This window comes from Quercus suber, unplaced genomic scaffold (assembly GCF_002906115.3).
Source record: "Quercus suber isolate HL8 unplaced genomic scaffold, Cork oak 2.0 scaffold_403, whole genome shotgun sequence".
Taxonomy (NCBI): domain Eukaryota; kingdom Viridiplantae; phylum Streptophyta; class Magnoliopsida; order Fagales; family Fagaceae; genus Quercus; species Quercus suber.
Window position 1 is genome coordinate 479013 of NW_027069854.1, and position 26970 is coordinate 505982.

Sequence of the window (26970 nt, forward strand, 5' to 3'; positions counted from 1 at the left end):
TATTATGTTATTAGTTGGACTTGATGAATCAAAAGAATGTGACCGATTTTGATTAATCAATTGAGGTTCATAGCGAACCTTTAAGTTTTAGGATTGAAACTTGATTGTTGTTGTTTATGTCACGTTTTATATTTTTCTATGGATAAACAGAGGATTGAAGAAACACTTGATGAGCTTTTGAATTTTAATAAACTTGACAAGTTTTTGCATTTCAATAATTCTAGAAATATTATTTTTCACAACTGATCACATACCTTATTGTGATTAGCACATAATAAAGGTGGTATCACTGTTAGATCCACATAAAAGTGATGTTGTACCAATTACACCCAACCATGTAAGCAGTCACATTACTTTTAAATTTAAGCTAATTATGTTGACAAACATTATTTACCACCAAAAAAAAAATGTTGACAAACATTGGATGCTTGGCAAACATTGTATGTTGACAAACTTGGTTTTTGCTTACTCTAATTATGTCTTGTTAATGTTCTGGTGTGCAAGCTCCAAAGCCATCATCCAGGCCCCATAAATCCAGAAAATGCTTGCATTGATCCTTATCCTTCGAAACAGGTTAAAACATGTTCTCACTTATCGTGAAGTATTTGACATCTCGATGCAATGACAAGTTCTTGTCGATGTGAAGGTTAGGACTGATTAGACATATCCTTCTGGTTTCATAAGTATGTGCACTTCAACCATTTCTCAGTGACCTTCTAGTGAATTAGTGTATTTTGTCTAAGTGATCAACCAAATCCTAAAGACAAACTCCATCATAGGATGCTAAATTGTTGTAGCTCTTCTTCACTTTATTGAATGGTTATTGTTAGATTTGTTGTTGTGAGATTGAGAATGATTAAGAAAAGAGAGTAAACATAAGTAAGAATAAATGTGATTTAGTTTGATGCTCTACTTCTACAGCAAAGAGCCCTTGGCAATGTAGGATATATATATATATATATGTATGTATGTATGTATGTATGTATTAGCTAATCCCAAGATTATGCAACTTACCCTACAAATAAGATTATGGTTACTTTGCTTGTTTTACAAGTAATTAGGTAATGACCTACAATGAATTTGATTCATTTGAACATCTTTGAGTCATGATATCTCCAATAGCTCTGATTTGGGAAAGTTGGGCTGACCAAAAAGATCTTTGTTGTCTGAAATATTTTGTACCTCTATACTTAGATGGATAATAAATATAATAATCCACTCTAATGTAATCTCTATTATGTTATAAAGGAGTCAAGGAAGAGACTTGCCGGTCAAGCTGCTGCAACTGCATAAATTTTATGATAGAACTTGGAGATGCACAAGCTTTGAGACTGTCCACGTTCAATATGCCCCTTGGTCATGAGTTTTTAACTAGCCTTAGAAATGTCTCCACCACTGGAAAAGGGACAAAGCAGTGGGTCTATTCCCTAGGGTAGAATCAAGTTGTTTATCATCAACAAGGCAAAGAAAAGGCTTGTAGCCCAAGCTGCTGCAACTGTGTAAACCTTGTGATGAACATTCTGGATGTATTTTACTATTAGATTTTCTTATGTTAGAAAAAAATTAGTTGGTAATCATTCAGATGCAATAGGATTAGTTCTAGAGAATGGAAGTTTTGTTACGATTAGGCGATTCATTGATCCCTATATATTGTTAATTTGTGTGATGTGTTTGGGATCTCTGCTTGAAGGTATTAGTACCCATAGCTGGGAAACTTCAATGGGATGAGTATTTTAAACGAATTTAGACCAATAGATAATATAGGATAACACAATTATCTTAAGAACCAAGCCTCATGAAGTGAGGATTGCTAGTTCAAATATCTCAGTTTCCTGTGACATAATTAAGATTTTATATCCAATATGTGACTATGTACATACAATTAATAATATAGTACTTAATACATCTTTAGATTTATAATATTTTATTTTGAATGATGAAATAGAGTTAAGAGTGTTAGTAAAATGTGGCCCTAGTGGGTTGCGAGACATGATGTGATATCAAATTAAATAGGCTATTTTGTTAAATCTTTTGGAGAATCTGGTAGTTTTGGAAACAATGTATTTATCCATAATACATCTTTGGATTTATAATATTTTATTTTGAACGATGAAATGGAGTTAAGAGTGTCAATAAAATGTGGCCCTAGTGGGTTGCGAGACATGATGTGATATCAAATTAAATAGGCTATTTTGTTGAATCTTTTGGAGAATCTAGTAGTTTTGGAAACAATGTATTTATCCATAATCTATAAAAAGAAAGTAGCATTTGTTATTTTCCTTTATAAATATCCAATAGCTGTCTCCAACTCTTACATGTCATTATGTTCTTAAAAATATTTTAGTCATATATTATATGGTGCACTGGCAAAGATGAGAAAATCCAACAAGAATTCCCAGATGTGGGTCATAGTTAACCACGCATATTGTTTATTCAAGTTCAATAATGGAAAATAACATGTGAAACCACAGTAATATAACTAGCAGCAGTAAGTGCCCGTTTGTTTGCACTTTCAGATGGTAAAAAGCAATTTTTACTTCAAAGTTCAAAATGCTACGTGTTTGGTGGGTATTAAAAAGCTGCTTTAGAAAGAAAGTTGTTTTTTCAAAAAGCCAAATGACCTTTGGTTAGTTTTTGCCAAAAAACCACTTCGACTTTCAGGCATTGTTCGTTCAATTACCAAATTGCCCACTTGTTTTATTAAAAACCCAACTTACCCTTTGAAATCCCTTCAAACCATCATGCCAGAACAGATAACACCATATTCAATAAGACAAAAACATTATTAAAATAGTGATATTGATATTATTAAAAATAGATAACATTATTAAAGTAAGACAGATAATATACTTGGTTCAAAATTTTTAAAATAACAAATAATTGATGCTAAAAAAAACTTACATTATTAAAATAATACCAATAATAGTAATAGTAATAACAAATAATTATGACAATAATATATTTATTATTATTATTATTAAGTAGCTTTTTTTTGAGTAAGTATTATGAAGTAGTTGATTTAAAAATGAAATAAACTCCCTTATAAATACATTGTTCTTTTTGGTAATTTACCACTCAAACTACTACTTTTATAAATGCTAGCAAAAAACTCAGTTTTTTCAAAAAACACTTTTTAACAGCTTTTACCAAACACTCATATTTTTCAAAAAGCCTAGTTTTATATTGCACTTTTTAAAAATCCAATTTTAAAAAAAAGCACAGTTTTAAAAAGTTGAACGAAACTCGCCTAAGTGTATAACATACAAAATAACGAGTTGGGGTTGGAAGAACTTAGAGCTGGTGAGATGTCATTGGAAGCAGTTGACGATTTCACCAGAAGCAGTTGTGCTAGCGCATGCTTCAATGCTCCTTGTTTAGATGTGGCGGTCAAATGATTATTAAGCATACTTTGGAATTGAAAATGATACCAAGAGAATCCAGTTACTATCCATGTCTTTCTTTTTGATTTGATGAAAATACATTAATTTTATATAAAGTAATGTTAGAAACACAAAATTTTTAATAATTATTTTCATAATCATTGAGCTAAGGTTTATGTTGTGATTGAAGTAACATAACTTTTGTATAAGCTCATCAGTGACACCACCATTTTTATTAGCACCAATCAAAATATGCCACCTTAACAAGATTCTTGAAAAAAAATTGTATCATTAGATTAATGATTTTGAGTAAACATTACCAATTTAATTCAATTTGAATTTAAACCATTACCAATGGACAAAGGGAAAGAGGCACAGACAATCAAGAAGGTATTGAAAGAAAAAGCAACCAACCGTTTGACTAGGGGCCCCATAACTCCTACCCATAATGCTTAAAAAATGAGAATCTTTTGTTAAAGGGGATAACTGGGAAAGGCTAAGAGACTAAGTCCAAATGACCTTTCCTACTCAATGTCCATTTCTAACTAATAAGCTCTTTTAATTCTACTATAAACTTAGTTTATTTTGTCCTATCATTTGACTACACGAGGCTTATTGTCCTTAAAAATGTTGCTTTGCTCCATGGAGGATTCATTTTGTAGTTTTGCTTTTAGCATTAGTTTATTGGTTGGGGAAGTTGAAGTATACTAGTAAAAAATGAAGATATATAATGGAAAAGTGGAAGAAAAAGAGAAGCAACTTTGTGAAGATGGCAAAGTGGAGGGAGTGGCTATGTTCCAAGCGCTCACTTCTCTTCCCAACTAAGTGTATACTTCTGAAAGTCACTTCACTCCTTAGACACAAAGCCAAAGGTAAGACACATACAAGATAACCTTTTTGTTTTAATAAACGATAGGATTTGAACTCGTTCAATCATTAGTTTCCATTAATTCAAGACACCAATGGGTTTGTTGCAGGATTTGATCTCAAATCCCTTATTAGAGTTACAGACTCACACATAACAATAACTTTTTTGACTGAGTTGGCTAGAACTCACACATACAAGATAATTAAAAAGAACAAGTTGGTTATGTGAGATCTTCAAGGTGATCTCACTTTATGCTGCTGTTGTTAATGTTCATAAAAGCTATCTAACAAATACCACATTTCTTGAAAGGAATTAAAATCTATTTAGTTTTGAGTGCTTCATTGAAGCTCAAGTACAAAAAGTCTGTCATCTCGTATACTATAAAAGTCATTTGTCCCACTTTTAAGTGTTCTATTTTATGTTTCACAAACTGCAATATGTCATGTTTGCGATTTTTTTCCCCCAATTAAACTGTGTCTCGCTTGGTAATAATGGCAGGGAATAGGCAAGGGCTTGTAAGTCTCTACAAAGACATGGAGTCTTGCGGGGGGGATGCAGATATACAAGTGATGTGGGAGATGCTTCACTCTTCTTGTCCTGCAAATGCCTGCAAGACCAAGAGAAGCAAGAGGTCTTATTGGAGCTTCTGTTTTCGGCCAACTTGAACTGTCATTATTTTTCAGAAAACTAGTCTTGAGGTGAATTTGATTGAAAAGTCCTTTTGTTTCATTACCGCTTCATCTAGATCCTAGAGGTTAAGCTTTCTCTCTTTGAAGGAAATTGAAAATCACAGGACAAGAAAATCCATCCCATTATTATGTGACTTATGTAAATACCAGTGATAGGAGTAGTTGATTGAATTGAGTTGGTGTTAGTTGCTTGAGTAGAGTGTTAGTGCTGAGTCTGTGAGTTACTTGGTGTACTAATGCTGAGTGTGTGGTGTTGTGTGTGTGAGAATTGTGGTGCTGAGTATGTTAGTGATTTGTTGAGCACGTTAGTTAGGAAGTTGGTTAGGGTGCCAGCTGTATGCTGAGATAATGATTAGCTAATGATTGTAACTGTTGTAACTGCCAATTGTACTCAATTGTATATAGTGTAGAGCTGTGAGAATTGGGAAGTAAAGCAGAAATAACACAAGCATATTCTTGTTTCCTTTCCTCTCTAATCTCTAAATCTCTCTCTAACCTTTCTGTTTTCCTTTTTCTTTCCTTGGAGGCTGGTTCCCTCGAAGAACCCTTGAATACAATCATCATCTCTAAGCTGTTTCCTATCAACCAGCATCTGAGTATAGACTATAATTTTCTCTCGGCTTTCATTGTTAGAACAAACTGCTTAATTCTCCATCATGTACATTCCAAGTCTTCTAAAATGCCTTAGATTAAAGAAAGTGAAGTACAATGTCTAAATATGAAATATGACCCTGTTAAAATATCCAGTTCAAAAGATTACACAGTTTGCAACTGATATATTAGGCCTCCGGAATGGAATGGAATGGAAAGGAATGAAAAAAAAATCATTTTAGAATATTATTCCATTCTCTTGTTTGGGAATTTTAATAGAGGGAATGGAAAGTCCATTCTCTTGTTTGAGAGTTTAAGTGGGAGGAAATGGAATGGGTAGACAAGTGTAAACAAAGATGCTTTTTTTTTTACATCTTTTTTTTACACTTGAAAAAGTATACATGTAATTTCCATAGGGTAACAAGACTTAAAAAATTATAAATGTTATTTTGGAATTGACATCCTTGTATGTCATTAATAAAAGTTTAATCATTAGGCAAAACGCCAATGACATATATATAGGTTTAATGGCATTTCCTATGACCCACAGTGAGGATATCAGGATTCAGGAGTCAAGTCCAAGAAGGACACTGTTGCAATAGGAAAAAGGAATATAGGCATCATAATTATGGTGGGAATTTTTTTTACTTATACCAAAGTAAAAAAATAAAAAACATTGGGCTAAGGAGAAATTTATTCCATTACGTGAATATAAGACAGGTCACATTCTTCTATGTACTAGTAAGTTTCAAGTCTTCTACATGTAGCAAATTCTTATTCTCTCTGTTTTGGAACTCTAATCATCTTTACCTAAGTAGCCAGACATTTTTTCTGCAAATAAAACCACCCCAGAACTTCAACAGCAAAGAGCAGACTAGAACCTAGAATTAAAACAACACCACAATTCTTCATAAAGCAGCATCACCTTCATGGAGGAGCATCTGATCAAAGTGCCACACTCCTGCAAGCCACCAATTAACAAACAACACTTAAGCCCAAAAGGTAAAGGTTAAAAAACAACAACAACAACCACAACTTGACAATGATAATCAACTTCTGAAATCTGAATCATACCGTGGCCTTTACCGACCATCCTTAACTGAGCAACATATTCTGAAATCTTCTTAATGGCTTCAACCTGTATAACTTAGTCAATTAGTAATTAATTAAGCTACAATTAAAAAAATCCCAATAGCAAGTACTTGTTCCAAGTGTAAAAAAAAAAAAAAGAAGCTTTTCTTCCTCCTTTTTGTTTTTTATTTGTTTGTGTATTGTTGTTTTAATTGTACAAGACAAGATACAACCATACAAATCTCTTTTTTTTTTTTTGGCGGAAGAAGAAAAGGAAATTAAAACAAAAAAGAGGCAAAACTTTAGGTATCATTCTGTAGGCACGTTCTCTAATTAAATTCAACAATGAGTTTACATTGGCCAATAAGTCACATAATTGAATTTAATTGTCCTTGGAAATGATAACATTGGTTGAATTTAATTGGGGAAACCTAGGATGCAACATCTAAGGAACTGTGTCTAAATTTTTCCAAAAACAGAAAAGATAAATCAAAGATAAAGGAGTTTGTGTTTTCCTGTTCTGTTGGACTTTCATGTTCCTAAAAGTCACCATTTAAACAAAGTCTATTTGCTTCTTAATACAAACCTCCCCATGCTAATAATTAAATTGGAAATTACATCTGTGTAAAGGATTAAAAACATGAGGTTAAGGTTCACCTGCTCTGTTAAAAACTCGCTCTCAATGAAGTCTGCCATTTGGGGATCATTGTTACGTTCTGCCACCTGTTGTTCATCAAAGAACAGAGTGAATATATTTCATAGGAACTAGGAAGACCAAATCACAAGTGTAAACAACCCCGAGTTAAGATTAAGCAGGGGTATTAACATGACTCAGAAGTTTGAAGGAAAAGATGTATTTACACTCTGCAAGCTCAGCAGTTTCTCGTTCGTTAGCTTCTCCAAAGACAATGCTAATTCCATAGCTGAACCAAGAACCAAGAAGCCACCAAAGTTAATGGAACGAATAAGTTATGTATTGCTTGGAATATAAACACAGCTTTACACCTCTATGCAACACAAAGTCGAACAAACAAATGAAAGCTAAAATAGAAGAAGCTGGTTTGGCAAGTTCTTCAGGAATTGGCCGAAGAAAGTACACAAAATATTGGGCAGCCACATACATTTCTTTTATTCAACCAAGATACTGAAGCCCTATAATGTAAACAAGATACTGCACCAAATTGCACTGCTAAAACCTTATTTCTTACACATCTATCTTCATATTAGTCTACCTATACTGCAAAAGTCATAACTTGTCAAAATTATAGAGATGTTGGCAAGACAACTTTTAAGTAAACGAGAGTAATCACACCATAATTTAGTGCACCCTCATGTACATCATTTTCTACTATAAAGAAAGGTTTGCTTCATAATATGGTTGTATTTTTTGGTGATGTGTTGTGGTCCGAGACAACATGAAGGCGTGTATACTTATCCATCTATAAATAAGATCAACGTGGGATGATAAAGCCATTCAATTCCCTCTTCAAACAATCAATCTATATGTGATCACTACACTCATGAGATTGCCATGATGCCTTCATTCTCTAGGACTAAAACAACATAGAGATGAGAAGAAACTTACCATACAATGCATCTCCCTTCTGTGCATGTTCAAACTCTGATGGGGGAAAAATTATGGAGTGTAGTTTTACATTTCCTCCACGTATGTTCTAATTATAATTGGAGTACTATTAGAAACATTTCAACCAAATACAAAATCACATAGAAAATTAAAAGTATTTCTTTCTGATGAGAACTAAAAGACATTTGGGAAAAACCTGAAATTTCATCAGTTTTTCAGCATGCCCTCTTTCTTCTTCACTAGACTCCTTGAAAAACCTGATTGCAACATAACCATACATTAATTAGTAATATTAATGGTAACAATAAATCTTAATTAAGTCCAGGTAGGACATAGGTTTTTGTTTGGTTACTTGGCAAGGCCCTTGAGAGCAATGTTGTCCCTGTCGAAGTAGGCAAACATGGCATGGTACACATAAGACACATTGTATTCCACACTGCAAGACAAAGGAACACAAACGATGTGAGAAAATGAGTAATTTGAAAAATGAATTTCATTAAAGAATAGGAAGAAAAGAATCTACTAATGATAACGAAATTGAGAAACACTGATATTACAAACTCGTATAGGATTCTCACTCTTAAATAATAAATACCACATCTTTATTTTGACTTTTAAACATTTTTCTCACATTCCTATATAAAATTAATAGCTTCATAATTGGATTAATTAATTTTACATATTTTATACCCTTTTATTAATGTTTTTTATTTTTACATATTTATTTTCTACTGCAACAAAGCAAAGAAAAACAAGAAATGTTGAGTTTAATCAGTGGACATAGTCTTTGTTATTTATACATTTCCTCTGTTTCATTACTGACCACAAAAATAGAAACAACAATAGAAATGGACATAGGTATCAAATTGAAATAATTATTTAAACTTAGAACTTTCTTTAACAAACAAGAAACTTAGGATCTAATAATTCTAATCTAAAATATGGAATCTTTTTATATAATTTTCCCTTATTGAAGTATCCATATCATATCATATCATAAACTTTCAATACAATAAAAACGTGTTGCTCAATTAATCTTGTAACCTGTACCTATCCAGTATCCGTATAAGTGTTTCTTGATATATCAACTAAAAGAATAATTATAATATATAGAGCTGCTGCAATAATACAAATCTTATCATATCTTTAAAGAAAGAGACAAAGAAAGCAAAAAAGAAACACATAAATTAAAAGTACGAGAGGAACAATTATCATAGAACGGATGTTAATCATAAAGAGAAAAAGAAAAAGAAAACAACACAGAGTATGAAAAACCATATAAAGATACGTAAAGAAAGGATAAAAATGAAGAGCATACGCACTTGATTTGTTCATTGATCGCGGTTTCACACTCGTCTGAATACCTCTGGCGAGCGAGAGAGACGTGAGGGGCAACTGGGACAACAAAAGCATTATTCTTGAGCTCTTCAAATGGCTCAAACACCACTCCACTTTTGGGTGCATTAACTATCTCATTGGATGCAAAAACAGTGAATTTTTTGTCACTCTTTCTTTGAGAAGAGAAAGAATGGTTCAAGCTAGAAGAATATGATGATAAGGCAGTTGTAGTTGTCATAGCAGTTGGGTTTTTATTATTGTGACTATGACTATGGAAATTCCCTCGCATGGGTGAGAGAAAAATGGCTGAAATGGGTGTCACAGACATTGTTAACACCAAACACAAAGCTTAAGAACTGAGAAGAAAATGAAGAACAAGAAGAAGATGAATCAAGAATTGAGTGTGTGAGGATTTGTTTGTATGGGATGAGACTTTAAAGGAGTTCAAGTCGGATGGGGCTTGTTGTGGACCGTCAGATCAATGACACGTGGATGGTCAGAGGATGAACACGCATAAGGGCGTGTGCTTAACTCGTGGTCTATCCGTTAAAGTCTGAAAACCTTAAAAAATATCCGGTACACGTTGTAATCTTCTAACTTATCAAATCAAAGTCTGGCTGGCTTTGTTATTTAGGGAGAAAAAGTCTCTTTTTTTTCTTTCTTTTTTTCTTTCTCATAGAGCATACTTGGAAAAATAATGTAACAAACTTTTTTTTTTTTTTTTTTTGCATAAATAATGTAAACTAAGTTAATTAGTTTGTTGATGATTTACAACCTTTTTTTTATAAAAATTTTGGTAAAAGATAGAATCCAACTTCATAACTTTAAAATAAAGCCTTTTTGTCTTGCAGTATTTAGGAAAACATATGATAAATTTTCAACCAAAAAAAAAAGATCAAGAAATATTGTTCTTTTTTCTTAAATCTTACTTCCACTTTCTATATTATGATATGGTTATTTGTTTCACATTAAGATTGTCTAGATGAGAGTAGTTGGGTGTTTGAAAAGTTCTCAATATCCACAATAACCAAAGAAAAAAAAACTTGATTTGATGAGAGTAATATTAAAATGGAAGATTTCTTAGGAAGTTCTTATGTTTCATTATCTATATATAAAAAAAAAATTATTATTATTACTTATTCAGATAGCTTAATTATGTTTACATGAATATAAAATACAAATTGTTTGTGATGTACGTTAAGGTAGGCGCTCGGCACTCATATCTATTAGCATAAATTGAATTTACTTAATTTCCTACAATTCTAATGTAATGCTTAGAATTATAGGATAAAAATTTTGTGTCATAACAATATTAATAGGATTCATTTAATTTTAATGTATATCAAATCAATTACATTCATATAGGCTTTATAAGTGTAAGACTTCAGCTCAAAAAAAAAAGTGTAAGACTTTTTCTCAAAAAAGAAAAAAAGGATATTCTTCTCAAAAAAAAAAAAAAAATATATATATATATATATATAAAGAAGAATTTGATAGACTAAAGGCATATGCTTTATGATTTATTATAAATCATCTCTTTTCTTTAGCACCGAGTATATTTGGGCGAGTAGGTTTCTAAATCACACACACTGCATGTGAATTTGAATAAAGGCCAAGTCTTTTTGTCTTCCTATATCACAATCTGCCAGGTAAGCTTGAATTAAAACATTAATTTTTGTCTTTAATGAGACTAAACACACTGAAAATTACACCTTCGTTTAGGTCCACATTTTCTCTGCCGCCTTAGTTTACTAGAAGTTTTGCTAGTCCTCCTTTCTAGAGAATTCCAAACAAATGGGCTCTTTATTTGTCCATCCACCCAAAATTTGAAACGATTGGGCCCAGTCCGGGCCAGGTTAAGCTAGCCCAAAGAGAAATAAGAGAAACAAGATGGCTAACTTTTTTTTTTTTTGTTGAGAATACTAGATATTTTTAACACACACGAGGGGAATGGATAAAATTTTAAAGAAACTTACAGTAATGTATATCCAAAAGGGCTTAACTCTTCAATATACAGCACAAACTTTAAACTTCTTTAAGCCTCTAACAATATGGCTAACTTGATTTGTCCCAATTTGAAATCAATTGGAATTTGGACCTATTCTCCTGTTATTAAACTGAAAAATTATTCACTCTTATGGAAAAACAACCATGTGTTTCTTCCCCATCAATAAAAAGAAATGATTTCTTATCAATTTCTAAATTTACGAGTCCCTTATAGTGATGAAACCTACTTCTTATCAATTTCTAAATTTAAAGAGTCGGCATAGCTATGAAACCCACAATAATTTACTTGTATTGGTTAGGAAGACACTGTGTATAATACAATAGAAATGAATATATAGATTTTGGTTGAAACTTTATTTTACATCTTATTTCTCTTGCTATATATTATGTGGTTTGAGGGTTGTCCAACATATGTTGAAGTTTATCTTGAGTAGGAGTTAGCCACCAGTAGTGTAATTGTGAAAATTAAAAATGAACTGTAATATTCAAATGTGCTTCCTATGTTATTGGGAAACTCATAGAATATCTCTTTTTAATTTGCCAAAAATTTTGTAACTCAATTATTTAGTTAATACCTCTTAGTGTGACTTTGTTTACACTTTTAGAGCCTAAAATGCACATTTTCAGCCCCAAAATCTAAAATGCATGTTTGGTAAATGATTACCATCGCGCGTTATCAAAAAGTAGCTTTTCCAAATACGAAGGATTATTGCGTTTTGAAAACAGACCATGGAACTGCTTTGCCAAAAACGCAAATAAGTTTGAAATGTTACCATTAGTCATTTTCAGCATTATCCCTAAACTACCCTTATTTTTATTTTGAAATCCCAATTTTAACAAGATCTCTAAAAAAAAATCATGTAGAAGAAGAACTGTTGCAGGCTTCTTCTTCTACTGTGTGATTCTTCTTCAATTCCAACATAAACCCACTACTGCTGCAGACATCTTCTTCAACTGCGTGATTCGTCTTCTGCAGTTGCGACTTCTTCTTCTCTCATTTTTTTTTTTTTTTTGTGTGTAATATATTTCTTTCTTCTTGTCTTTTGGGTGAAGAAGAAGAACTGTATTTTGGTGAGTGGAGGAAAAGAAAAGATATTTGATGGGAATGGGGGAAGAAACGGGTGGATGAGAAAAAAAGTGAAGGAAAAAATAAATAAATAAATAAAGGAATGAGTAGGACACGTGTATATCATGTAAGGAAATTTACTAAATAAAAATTACAATTATGTTAAAACATAACAAATTTTCACAACAGTTGAAGTATCAAATCTTTCATACGTCAAAATAAAATTAAATATATTAACAAAATATATTAAGTTACACCTGGTGTAACTCCTTAAGAGTTACACCTTTTTTGTGCCGTAGATTTCTAATAGATCTAACGGTTGAAAAAATAGCATTAAATGATTAAAGATTTCCACATTAATTACCTAATTAATAACAAATTTTCTCTATCCTCATTTACTACTTTTTTTTTTTTTTTTTTTTTTTTTTAATTTTAAATCTTTTACCCAATAAGGGCATTATCATCAAACAACCCGATTAAGTTACAAGATCCATATATTTACCAAACTGTCGTCTAAAGTATTACGAACTTACTATACATGGAGAAGTCCCATATCGAACTCAGAAAGCATGGAGACCTCACCAAAGAGGTCCTCTCAAGACACCCAGACACAATAGCTACATACTTTTTGGTTTGCTCTTTTTCTTCCGACAGTGAAACAACATTATTAACATCTTAATGGCTTCCTACGCACCATCATCTTCAAGGTTGTTGACCCACTCACATTCATCAATCCATTCACTATATATATCTATGGGTTCAGTTAAAGATGTTATAGTTGAAGATAGGGCGGATTTGAGATCAAAAAATAAAATAAAGAAAGGAGTAGGACAAGAGGAGTGTTTATGTAAAGAAAGCATCAGATCTTGTGGAGTGTCAATCAATGAAAGAAGGTAGCAAAGTGTCAAAAGTGTGTTCTATAATAAAAATAATTTTTGTTACTAAGCTTGCAATTTTTTTTTAATTAATTTTTTTAAGGAAGAAAGGGACACAGTTAAATGATACCCAATAAGGTCTATGGAAAGTAGTAAATGAGGATAGAGAAAATCTGTTATTAATTAGCTAATTAAAGTGGAAATCCTTAATCATTTAATGCTATTTTTTCAACCGTTGGATCTATTAGAAATCTACGGCACAAAAAAGATATAACTCTTAAAGAGTTACACGAGGTATAACTTGAACCCATCTCTTGTGAAAATATTGTGACATTTTATTATATCTCTAAACTTTTTAAATTAGTACAATTTTTCTTTAGGAAAAAATAGTGCTATTGACAGAATATTTTTATAACAATTTCATAATAAAGTTTACATAGTAAGTTGTTATTGGTTCTCATCTAGACCTATTAGTGACATTTTTTTTCCTATCATTAACAACTTTTCATATAGACTTTATTGTGAAATTTTTGTGAAAATATTGTGTCCATAACTTGCATTAAGAGAGATAATTAAAACAAAGAATTATCTTCATATATATCTTGTCCTTTTGGTAATTTATAACTCAAACTACCACTTTTATAAGTATTAGCCAAAACACTCAGATTTTTCTAAAAACACTTTTTGATCATTTTTACCAAACACTATGCTTTAAAAAAAAAAAAAAAAACTCAATTTCATGCCGCACTTTTTAAAATTGCCACTTTTTCAAAAAACACAATTTGAAAAAGCTTAATCAAACTCACCCTTAGTATCTCTAATAAAAAATCTAGGGTTCAAATTCCCAAAGTTACGTTATTATTATTATTTTTTTTTCATATAACAGTACTCAATTAAATATTCTGAATTGTCTCTAATATCTACAAAGTACAAACTCTCCCCTTTTTCTCCCTTTTATCTCTTATTTACAAGGAGACCCAAAATATTGTATATGTATAAAAACTATAGTGAAGAGAATTGGAGAGAATGAGTCTCATATAGCCTTTGAACTTTGAACTCTGTGGACGTAGGCACATTGTCAAACCACTTTAAATTTCATCTTTTTCTTTTCGCATGATATTTTACATTCGTGTTCTATTTATAAGATATTTTTCCATATGCAAAGGGTAATGTGTTTTGAACCATATATGAAGGTATTCTTTCATAGTATTAGTGACTGATAACTTTGGTCCAGAATGCAATTAAAAAGGCCTGACCTTAGGGTAACATCAGAAAGCAAGTGAAGAAGATATATCGTTTACCCAAAAAAAAGAAGAAGATATATCACTAGCAGGACTGTAAAACCCATTACGCAAGGAATCTAACGCATTACAAGGGTAGTGTGTGCTTGAAGTCGATCTTATTTTGTCTTGATATCAAACAAAGTTGATGGAGGACCCTTCATTTTATACATCAAGACAGTGCTCTCGTTATCAATTACTTGCTGATAAGCAATGAACCAAGCCTCTCTTTCTACGATGTCGAAACTATAAAAGCAAAAAAAACCAATTAGATGCTCCTGTATCTGTATGGGACATGTGGTCACCATGCTTTCATACATGCATGTGTCCACATGAGATGTAGTAGGCATCCTCATCAACTCAGATATTATTTTGCTTTCGTGTTGAATTGAAGAGCTAAGATTGTGATAGTGATGGAACATTGGGAATTAACCTCATCATATCGACACCGCATGCGCTATAAGACTTGTGGATAGCACACGGCCTTTCAAACCATGAATAGTTGAGCATATTGGAATTGTCTTTTGCTATGAAAGAGTTTGTTCAGTAAGATCTATGGAGAAAAATTCAAGCTAACTCTTTTTTTTTTTTGAGAATAAAAATGGGGTCTTTAGTGTAGACTTATCTAGTGTACTATTGGAGTTTTGATGCTATCATCATGGACACAACATATTCGTTGAAGAACTACTACTCGAACTAATTAATTTCTACTAAGCTTTAAGTAAAGTAATACGAGAACTTCTACCACTAAACCAGAACTCATGGTGGTTCAAAATAACTCATTTAGGAATGTAAAAGCAGCCGTCTTTAATTTAATTGCTTTTTTTTTTTTTTTGGCTGAATTTAATTTAATTGCTTTAGATATGGTTTATTATCTTAGTTCTTACCAATATTCCCATCGCCAATCTTGAAAAATATCGTAAGCATTGGAATATTAAAAAGTGTGCCACATCCAGATAATATTGCTACATTCAGGATCATCACCATGTCAACCAATTGTTGTGGCTGTGAATGATAATATGGTTGAGGATTCTTTGGCTTCATGTAGAACCCTTGATGCGATGTCAACCAAGTGTTGTGTGCACGCTTTTTTCTTTCTTTCTTAAAGGTAATTAAGCTCACCTAAAAGATCTTAAAGTCTTAAAGTCCTATTCTAGCCTCAAAATTTAATCCTGAGGTATCACAAATGCACAACAAAAGAAAAATAAAAAATATGGAGCATCAAATGGTCGATTCTGTTTCTTTTTTTAGTATATACATACTTTCCTTTTCTTCCTTCTTATAGCCAAGTTACCAAAATACTATTTTTAAACTAGCAGCGCAATCAATCCATTATTCACATAGAAGTTTTCCATAAATAAATAAGAGATAACAACAGAGCCAAAATGACAACACATTTTTTTTTTTTGGAAACAAAATGACAACATATTTAAAAATATAATGACTTAAATAAAAATTATGAGCCAAAATATACCAAAAAGATGTGTTTCAAGCTAACATTTTCTTAAGGGCAAAACGATAAATAAATTTTATTGAATACCTTTATATTCAATGGGAAAGAAAAAAGAGATGACATTTTTTAATTAGACAAGAGTCCCTTTCCCTTTAACAAACCTTGCTAATGCTTGGGTTGAACCATAACAACTTTTTTTTCTCCATAATTGGATAGTTGGGGTGGGAGAATTTAAAACTTAATTAGATGTCTAAGTTAGAAATACAAAGTGAAATCAATTAAACTACAAGACTCTTGACGAACTATTACAATTTAAATGTGAAAAAGAGAAACAAAAACCAAAAGTGCCTTTATGATTTTATCTACTAATCGATTGCTTAATGTCATTCATTAAAAAAAATTCCAAATTTGTTAGACAACATTGTTCCGACTTGATGAAAGGATGATTGGAATGAAATTTTAGGAAATATTTTGTATATTATATTGTTTGAGAGATTAGTAAGAAAACAGGAAATGATTAAATCAAATCCATAATCTACAATGTTTGACTTTTGATTGACTTCATGATATTTTGCCATATAAACTTTTAAGTACTTACAATTTTAAACCTAAATATTCTTATAAATACTATTAATAATTACTATAATTATCAAATTTGACATTTAATATTTTCTACCCAAACACAATCATTTTATTATTATTTATAAATATACAAACATAATTATAATACATGTCTATCAAAAAATTATCATAATTATCAAATTTTATATGTATATACCATATAAAAGGCTAAAAGAAAACAAAATCATTTTCAAAGATAAAATAAAATTTTATTAAATTTTTTTTAATGCTTTACACGGTTCCTAAGTTCCTAACTAGTAAGTATATAATATCCTTCAAAACTTTGTAAAACGATTCATTCCTCATTAATTGTGTGAGATTACACTTTTATTGAAACACAAAAATAATATATGATAGGCAAAATAATAAAATTACACTTTTATTTCCTTTCATGTGCTCATTTTATAAACTCCTAAAAATATTTTTGAAAAATATTTGATTGGTTTCATTCCAATCCACTCAATAAACTTTATGTATTCCATTCATTTCTTTACGACTTCCTAACATGTTATAAACCTTCCTATAATTCTTTTTTTTTTTTTTTAATCTTTCTTTAAATAAATAATAATTTGATAAAATAAAAATAAAAACAAAAACAAAAACCATGAAGGCTCCTTGCCCATATCTCTAAAACTCTTTTCACAAATAAATGGCGACAATTCTATTCCATTCAACCCGAAAGCGATTCCCAAACCTCAATCATTCACTCTCTCTAAATACACCACTCTCCATTCGCATCATCACCACCACAAGCCCGATACTATGGCCACAGACGCCTCCCCGAAATTTCGGACCGTCCCGAAATCCCCAGAATTCCACACCGAAATATCGGTTTCACCACCAACCCACGACGGCCTCGAGTTCTGGCAATTCATGATCGCCGGTTCCATCGCCGGCATGGTCGAGCACATGGCTATGTTCCCAGTTGACACACTAAAAACTCGGATGCAAGCCATTGGTGCCGGTGGGTCATTTCCGGTTCAACATATCGGAGTCCGACAAACTCTCGGCTCCATTTTGAAGCTCGAAGGCCTTGCCGGACTCTACCGAGGTATCGGGGCAATGGGTCTCGGTGCAGGACCGGCACACGCAGTGTATTTTTCGGTCTACGAGTGGAGCAAAGAGGTGTTATCGGGTGAGAATCGGAATAACTCGGCTGCACATGCAGTTTCGGGTGTTTTCGCCACTGTTGCTAGTGATGCTGTGATCACACCAATGGATGTGGTGAAGCAGAGGTTACAGCTGAAGAGTAGTCCTTATAAGGGTGTGGTTGATTGTGTGAAGAGGGTGTTGACGGAGGAAGGTTTTGGAGCTTTCTACGCGTCGTACCGGACTACGGTGGTGATGAACGCGCCGTTTACGGCGGTTCATTTCGCCACGTATGAGGCGGCGAAAAAAGGGTTGGTGGAGATTTCGCCGGAAAGTGCTGAAGATGAGAGGTTGGTAGTTCATGCCACTGCTGGTGCTGCTGCTGGAGCTTTGGCTGCTGCTGTCACAACTCCACTTGATGTTGTCAAAACTCAGTTGCAGTGCCAGGTATATTATTCATAATCATTAGTATGCACTTTGTGGTTTGTACACACAACGTTCATCATTTCAAGCATGATATTAATTTTTTTTTTTTTTTAATATTTATTTATTGATATCCACATTTTAAAAAGTGAAATAAGTAATACGTACGGACGATTTGAGAATCAATATCCTATAAGAAACATGCATCTTATGTTTTTTTCCCCTAAACTTACGTATTAAGAGCTTTTTAGAGTAATTGACTAATCATTGGATAAGTGTGATCTCATGTTCCATATCTTTGAATAATTACATACGAAAATTTAGGACCTCATGTTGTAAATGACAATTAAACCTTAAAACCACTAAAATAACCCCTTAATGTTCCACGTAATACGTACATGTTTTCTTGTATAAGCTAACTATTATTTTTATTTTGGTTCTCATTTTCTTGGCTTCAAAGCCTAATCCAATGGTCCAATTGTTCCCTTAATGTTACCTTGATTATGTGAATATAGACTGCAAAAACATTACACATGCCCCAAATCCCAAATATTAGTTATAATATCATATTTCAATTGTGGTTAATCTCTTATAGTTTAATCGGCACATCTCCATGCACTAAATATTGAGGATTTAGGGAGAAAATGGTTCGAATCGAAAGGTTAGCTATTTTTAAAAAATTAAAAATTAAAAAAAAAAAAAGAAAAAAAGAAAAAAGAAAAAGAAAAAAAGCTATGATATAGATGTGAGTCATGACTCATGTGACTAATGGTTTGCATGTATTTTTCATTTCCTCCTATGTGAGATGAGAGTAGAATTTTATGTCAACAAGTTGGTGTTGTATTCACCCCTAGATGATGTTGCAGTAATTATAGAGCACTGACCGACTTATATTCTAGTTAGTGGGTTTGTAGACCCCTTTCCAACAAGTAACCACTTTTTTAAAAGCGAGAGAAAGGTGATGGGGTGGCCAACAATGTTTAAATAATTGTCTCATGATAACTTATCCATTGGTTTTTGGATAAGATTTTGTCCATCAATACCGATATGTCCAAGTTCTTAAACTAAATTGCATTATCAAGTACACCTATAAAAAAAAAAAAAAAAAAAAGCATTATTAAGTACTGTCAAACAACTGACACTTTTGTTCCATGGTAAAGGGTTGGAAAGTTCATAAATTCAAGACTCACCAGATGCATGTATTGTTTATCAAATACTAATAGTCTATTTGGATTGAAGGGGAGTACGGTAGAATTGACTTAAAATTAGTTTATTTTTAGTCAATTCTACTCTACTTACCTTCACTCTTGCTCTCTCCCCTCAATCCAAACAGGCCCTAAAAAAAGAGAGAGAGAGAGAGCTTGTGTTCAGGTTTTCAAATGCAAGGTTAGATCCGTGGAACAAACTTAGCTCAGGCAGCATACATAGATAAATTTTTAGTCAGGTGAATTAGGCTCTCTCCCATTGCATTAAACAAGGCTCTGTGAGATGCTGTCTTTGCCAATATAAATTTCTTCCCAAATCTTGAGTCTCAACTTACATTTTCACTTTTCTAAATATGTCTTGTTGCACCTTGCATATTCTAATTAATCTGTGCTGGCTGTAGTAGTTCTTGTCTTGTTCATTCACTAGCATTTTACTTGACTTTTTCTTGGGGGTGGATAAGATTTGATATGCATATCATACCGTTATTGATTCTCAAGGTCCTCTTCTGATTGCACAGGGCGTCTGTGGTTGTGATAGATTTTCTAATTGTTCGATTAAGGATGTTATAAACAGCATTGTTAGAAAGGATGGATATCATGGGCTTATGAGAGGTTGGGTCCCCAGGATGCTCTTCCATGCACCTGCTGCTGCAATCTGCTGGTCTACTTATGAAGCATCAAAAAGCTTTTTTCAACAACCCAATAAGTACTTTTTTTTTTTTTTTTTTTTTTTTTGGTTGTGAGTTTTATTTGATTTTGGCTTGCTAATGGTGGTTGACCTCCATGGCCACCGTTAGCACCAATATGAGCCACTACCACGACAGCCAAGCCGCCGTACAAGCCACCATCAAACTTTAGGTCGAAGCACTTGACCACCACCATCGGCAGGATGAACAATGGTGCTGTTTTTCTCTCTTTAGTTTGTTTCTATTTTTTGTTTAATCTATGATTGGGTTCTAAAACTTTTTTTTACTACAGTTTGGGTTTGAAAAATGAGAGGGATTTTGGAATGGATTCAGAGGATTTAATTGGTTTTGGACCTGTGTAACTGAAAATTTTGAACTATATTTACAAATGTTGTGTTCTTGTGTTCATGAGGAAAAGATTTAATGGTTCGTGTTTGATCCGTGTTATGTTCTATTTTTAATAAAAGGGTGTTTTTCTAATGTCTGAGGGTGAGGTGGGCAACAGATGGGTAACGGATTGAAGTTCAGGTGGGCAAAGTGATAAGTTTTGAACCACAGGTAGGCAAAGTGAAAACGGGCCTAACCTCAGGTGGGTTTACTGTAATTATCCCTTAAATAATTGTCTCATGATAACTTATCCATTGGTTTTTGGATAAGATTTTGTCCATCAATACCGATATGTCCAAGTTCTTAAACTAAATTGCATTATCAAGTACACCTAAAAAAAAAAAAAAAACATTATTAAGTACTGCCAAACAACTGACACTTTTGTTCCATGGTAAAGGGTTGGAAAGTTTATAAATTCAAGACTCACTAGATTCATGTATTGTTTATCAAATACTAATAGTCTATTTGGATTGAAGGGGAGTACGGTAAAGTTGGCTCAAAATTAGTTTATTTTTAGTTAATTCTACTCTACTTCCCTTCACTCTTGCTCTCTCCCCTCAATCCAAACATGCCCTAAGAGAAGAGAGAGAGAGAGCTTGTGTTCAGGTTTTCAAATGCAAGGTTAGATCCATGGAACAAACTTAGCTCATGCAGCATACATAGATAAATTTTTAGTCAGGTGAATTAGGCTCTCTCCCATTGCATTAAACAAGGCTCTGTGAGATGCTGTCTTTGCCAGTATAAATTTCTTCCCAAATCTTGAGTCTCAACTTACATTTTCACTTTTCTAAATATGTCTTGTTGCACCTTGCATATTCTAATTAATCTGTGCTGGCTGTAGTAGTTCTTGGCTTGTTCATTCACTAGCATTTTACTTGACTTTTTCTTGGGGGTGGATAAGATTTGATATGCATATCATACCGTTATTGATTCTCAAGGTCCTCTTCTGATTGCACAGGGCGTCTGTGGTTGTGATAGATTTTCTAATTGTTCGATTAAGGATGTTATAAACAGCATTGTTAGAAAGGATGGATATCATGGGCTTATGAGAGGTTGGGTCCCCAGGATGCTCTTCCATGCACCTGCTGCTGCAATCTGCTGGTCTACTTATGAAGCATCAAAAAGCTTTTTTCAACAACCCAATAAGTACTAATTATGTTATTATCAAGTACACCTAAAAAAAAAAAAAAAACATTATTAAGTACTGCCAAACAACTGACACTTTTGTTCCATGGTAAAGGGTTGGAAAGTTTATAAATTCAAGACTCACTAGATTCATGTATTGTTTATCAAATACTAATAGTCTATTTGGATTGAAGGGGAGTACGGTAAAGTTGGCTCAAAATTAGTTTATTTTTAGTTAATTCTACTCTACTTCCCTTCACTCTTGCTCTCTCCCCTCAATCCAAACATGCCCTAAGAGAAGAGAGAGAGAGAGCTTGTGTTCAGGTTTTCAAATGCAAGGTTAGATCCATGGAACAAACTTAGCTCATGCAGCATACATAGATAAATTTTTAGTCAGGTGAATTAGGCTCTCTCCCATTGCATTAAACAAGGCTCTGTGAGATGCTGTCTTTGCCAGTATAAATTTCTTCCCAAATCTTGAGTCTCAACTTACATTTTCACTTTTCTAAATATGTCTTGTTGCACCTTGCATATTCTAATTAATCTGTGCTGGCTGTAGTAGTTCTTGGCTTGTTCATTCACTAGCATTTTACTTGACTTTTTCTTGGGGGTGGATAAGATTTGATATGCATATCATACCGTTATTGATTCTCAAGGTCCTCTTCTGATTGCACAGGGCGTCTGTGGTTGTGATAGATTTTCTAATTGTTCGATTAAGGATGTTATAAACAGCATTGTTAGAAAGGATGGATATCATGGGCTTATGAGAGGTTGGGTCCCCAGGATGCTCTTCCATGCACCTGCTGCTGCAATCTGCTGGTCTACTTATGAAGCATCAAAAAGCTTTTTTCAACAACCCAATAAGTACTAATTATGTGGGTGGGGAGGCAAAATCACTGTAATATCTGCAGACAGCTCTATTAGGTGATTACCTGAAAGAAATTGCTCCACCTGTATATAGCTACTGTATTTTGAGTTGCACATAAGCATAAAAGTCTGCTGGTGCACAGAACGCCCACTTTTACAGGTCTTAAGAGGCGATTGAGTTACATACACATCATCAATTCCTCAAACCCAGCTATTGTTCATATTGGTGGTGCTGGTATTCACAAAAGGGATTGGTTACATATGTATATATATATATGCAACAGATTGTTGAGCCCAGATCAAACACTTTTTATATCATGTATCATTCAAGGAAGGAATACTGGTTACTGTATTTTCCAATTGTGTATTTGGCTCTTTGCCATCAGATGTGGAACTTCTAAACCATATTGCCCAAGTGATGCCGTTAATTTTGGAGGTTGACATGTAGTTGGGTCATATTGGGTGTAGAATTTTATCTGTACTTTTTAATTCTACCCGGAATTTTTTGAATGTAGAAAGTTCCACTACTTTTAATTCTAGTTTACTTTTTCAATTGATTATGATATTATTGCTATTCTTTCCTTCTTAAACGTTTTTCATGGAAAAGAAATTTTTTTGCATATGACACGAGAAGATATCTCATGCATCCAGTATATATAACATCCCTCTCAAAACTTGTAAGTTCTACATAATTGTGGGGTTCACTTGTTACGAGAGGAATGTTACATATATCGAATGCATAAGATAATTATTGTTAAAATACGGTAATCCCACTAATCACAATATTTTTATTGAAATATGTTAAGAGAAGTAGAATAAACAATTATCATCAAGATAAGATATGGACCGCTTAAGGAACCATAAAAGTTTTTATTATTGAATAACAAATTTAGTTTCAAGTCTCCCTTTGTAACAAAAGAGAAGCCAATTGGTGTCTATTCAGCAAAGTAGAATGAAAGTGATGAAACGCATTGTTTCGAGAATTAGCATACATTGATTCCAACTCATAAGCACGGTTCTTTGTTTCCCAAATTAGTGGGTAAAATGATAGTTCCCTCGAATAGATGTTAGCTCTAAATTCTAATTCTGGAATGTAGGAAACTACCGCTTTCTTTTCTCATTTTTTTTCCAATTGAAAATCCTCCAAATTGTATACAAATTCAACGGAATTTATAGTCTTAGAGGAAAAAGAATGGCCAAATTTACATGCTGTAGCTATTGAAGCAATTCCCAATAGGTAACGTTCAATATGGGACAAGCATCAGCAGAGAGTTAAAGGATCAAGAACAGCATAATTCGAAGAGAATCTAACCAATCTATCCAATATATTCTAGTTCAATATCTCACTCAAGAAGCACCAGTGGTCTAGTGGTAGAATAGTACCCTGCCACGGTACAGACCCGGGTTCGATTCCCGGCTGGTGCAATGTATTTTTTACTTTTTTGGCAAATTTTAACGATCAACTGCAATTTGGAATATTGGTTGTCCTCGACCATCTACATGTCCACAGGATTCATTTCTTTTTGTTTTGTTTTTAATAAGAGGGAAGAGTTTTGGGCTAGACATATATATCTGTAAATCTTGATTCCAGACTGAGCTACTCTACAAGTTAAATGAATAAAATAATTTTAGTCAATATCTCCAAATGGATAGTGTAGGGTCTAGTTTCTCTACGTAAACCCAAAGACAATTAATTTGTAGAGTATGGGTTGAAGAACTAGAGTGGACAAGGGAGTTTTTCCGCCAAAGATTATCACTTCTTTTCTTATTTATTGATCAGCTTCGCCCACATTCCATGCCCCGTTTCATACTCTCTCCCTCTATTATATAACCACTCTCACTCTCATCCCTACCGTCCACGTGCTCCCCATCCGTGGACGTGCTCAAGTACCTGTCACGTCAGGCAGCTGCTTTTCATCTCTGTGTGAGTGGCGGTAGGTCATGAAACACTGTTCAGGTGTCTTCTCCACATAAATGCGGCCAGAAAAGCTGTTGCAATGCATTGAATACGGTGGCAGCAGCCTTTCTTATTCACAAAAGGGATTGGTTACATATGTATATATATATATGCAACAGATTGTTGAGCCCAGATCAAACACTTTTTATATCATGTATCATTCAAGGAAGGAATACTGGTTACTGTATTTTCCAATTGTGTATTTGGCTCTTTGCCATCAGATGTGGAACTTCTAAACCATATTGCCCAAGTGATGCCGTTAATTTTGGAGGTTGACATGTAGTTGGGTCATATTGGGTGTAGAATTTTATCTGTACTTTTTAATTCTACCCGGAATTTTTTGAATGTAGAAAGTTCCACTACTTTTAATTCTAGTTTACTTTTTCAATTGATTATGATATTATTGCTATTCTTTCCTTCTTAAACGTTTTTCATGGAAAAGAAATTTTTTTGCATATGACACGAGAAGATATCTCATGCATCCAGTATATATAACATCCCTCTCAAAGCTTGTAAGTTCTACATAATTGTGGGGTTCACTTGTTACGAGAGGAATGTTACATATATCGTATGCATAAGATAATTATTGTTAAAATACGGTAATCCCACTAATCACAATATTTTTATTGAAATATGTTAAGAGAAGTAGAAGAAACAATTATCATCAAGATAAGATATGGACCGCTTAAGGAACCATAAAAGTTTTTATTATTGAATAACAAATTTAGTTTCAAGTCTCCCTTTGTAACAAAAGAGAAGCCAATTGGTGTCTATTCAGCAAAGTAGAATGAAAGTGATGAAACGCATTGTTTCGAGAATTAGCATACATTGATTCCAACTCATAAGCACGGTTCTTTGTTTCCCAAATTAGTGGGTAAAATGATAGTTCCCTCGAATAGATGTTAGTTCTAAATTCTAATTCTGGAATGTAGGAAACTACCGCTTTCTTTTCTCATTTTTTTTCCAATTGAAAATCCTCCAAATTGTATACAAATTCAACGGAATTTATAGTCTTAGAGGAAAAAGAACGGCCAAATTTACATAATGTTGTCCCTACACTTCTGTTTTCTTGTGAGTTTCTGATAATATGCTGTAGCTATTGAAGCAATTCCCAATAGGTAACGTTCAATATGGGACAAGCATCAGCAGAGAGTAAAAGAATCAAGAATAGCATAATTCGAAGAGAATCTAACCAATCTATCCAGTATATTCTAGTTCAATATCTCACTCAAGAAGCACCAGTGGTCTAGTGGTAGAATAGTACCCTGCCACGGTACAGACCCGGGTTCGATTCCCGGCTGGTGCAATGTATTTTTTACTTTTTTGGCAAATTTTAACGATCAACTGCAATTTGGAATATTGGTTATCCTCGACCATCTATATGTCCACAGGATTCATTTCTTTTTGTTTTGTTTTTAATAAGAGGGAAGAGTTTTGGGCTAGACATATATATCTGTAAATCTTGATTCCAGACTGAGCTACTCTACAAGTTAAATGAATAAAATAATTTTAGTCAATATCTCCAAATGGATAGGATTAACTCCTATGGTGTAACCTTTATTTTCTTTTGCAATAGACTTATATAATAATATATTATAAAATTTGTAAATTAAATAGTGCCTATGTTATTTAGAAATAATTTTTTTTTTATAAGTTTTATGTAATGGAACATATAATATGTCTTGCAAAGTTGCAATATGTTTTACATTTAACAACAATACAATAAATGTTACACTTTAATTTTTAGTTATTACTAGTTGCAAACCCGTGCAACTATGATATGATTATTTTTTATTGGATAATTATTGAATTAATATATTAGATTGTATATTCTTTAAAATTCAATATGTGTTATTTGAAATTATGTTTTAAATTAGAAGTTTTTTTTAGTGTAACAAAATATATTTTGTAGTCAGATATTATATATAATGAGATATATATGAAAACACAATGCAATAATTTTATTTTATTTTATTTTTTAAAATTGATAGTGTGAGAACTATCAGACTAAGTTGTAACTATGTATACTTTGTTTATTACTATACAAATGTATGCAATTTAAATCTTATAGATATTTTTTTTTCAAAATATCAAAATATAGATCTATGTCTCTATCTTCCTCACAATTGAAACTAAGTGAAAAATTAAATAAAGATAACTATGCAATAGATCATTATCAATAAATCATATGTCATAAAGTGGAAATATAAAATCAAATAAAATGTAAAAAGAAAAAGTTCCTTAAGTATCTATACATAAAAACATTAAGAGCATAATGATGCTATAAAGTAAATTATATTTCATCTTATTTTATTTTTGGCATTTTCAATAAAGATGATCAACTAAGCAAAGTAAAAGCTTACCAAAAAAGTTCAGATTAACTAAAAATTTGATGGTGGCGATGCTA

General features: G+C 32.7%; 2 protein-coding genes, 1 long non-coding RNA gene and 2 other non-coding genes across 5 annotated transcripts; 4 read left to right on the forward strand and 1 right to left on the reverse strand.

The window, feature by feature from the left end:
- Positions 1–3943: 3943 nt before the first annotated feature.
- On the forward strand, positions 3944–5399 carry LOC136062333 (uncharacterized). The gene is made up of 2 exons (XR_010624104.1): positions 3944–4252; positions 4747–5399. It is a non-coding gene; the product is annotated as an uncharacterized LOC136062333 (long non-coding RNA).
- An 811-nt stretch (positions 5400–6210) lies between these two features.
- On the reverse strand, positions 6211–9933 carry LOC111988229 (ferritin, chloroplastic). Its single transcript, XM_024020023.2, has 8 exons — positions 9507–9933; positions 8537–8620; positions 8381–8441; positions 8185–8272; positions 7461–7522; positions 7257–7322; positions 6603–6666; positions 6211–6489 (listed from the first exon to the last, which is right to left on the reverse strand). The coding sequence occupies exons 1-8, from the start codon at positions 9848–9850 to the stop codon at positions 6437–6439; spliced, it is 822 nt and encodes a 273-aa protein (XP_023875791.1). The 5' UTR covers positions 9851–9933; the 3' UTR covers positions 6211–6436.
- Positions 9934–17448: 7515 nt separating this feature from the next.
- On the forward strand, positions 17449–23180 carry LOC111988218 (uncharacterized). The gene is made up of 2 exons (XM_024020010.2): positions 17449–18360; positions 22416–23180. Exons 1-2 carry the CDS (start codon positions 17587–17589, stop codon positions 22608–22610), a joined length of 969 nt encoding a protein of 322 aa, XP_023875778.1. The 5' UTR covers positions 17449–17586; the 3' UTR covers positions 22611–23180.
- A 780-nt stretch (positions 23181–23960) lies between these two features.
- Positions 23961–24031, forward strand: TRNAG-GCC (transfer RNA glycine (anticodon GCC)). The gene has a single exon. It is a non-coding gene; the product is annotated as a tRNA-Gly (tRNA).
- Positions 24032–25798: 1767 nt separating this feature from the next.
- TRNAG-GCC (transfer RNA glycine (anticodon GCC)) lies at positions 25799–25869 on the forward strand. Its single transcript has one exon. It is a non-coding gene; the product is annotated as a tRNA-Gly (tRNA).
- The last annotated feature ends 1101 nt before the right edge of the window (positions 25870–26970 follow it).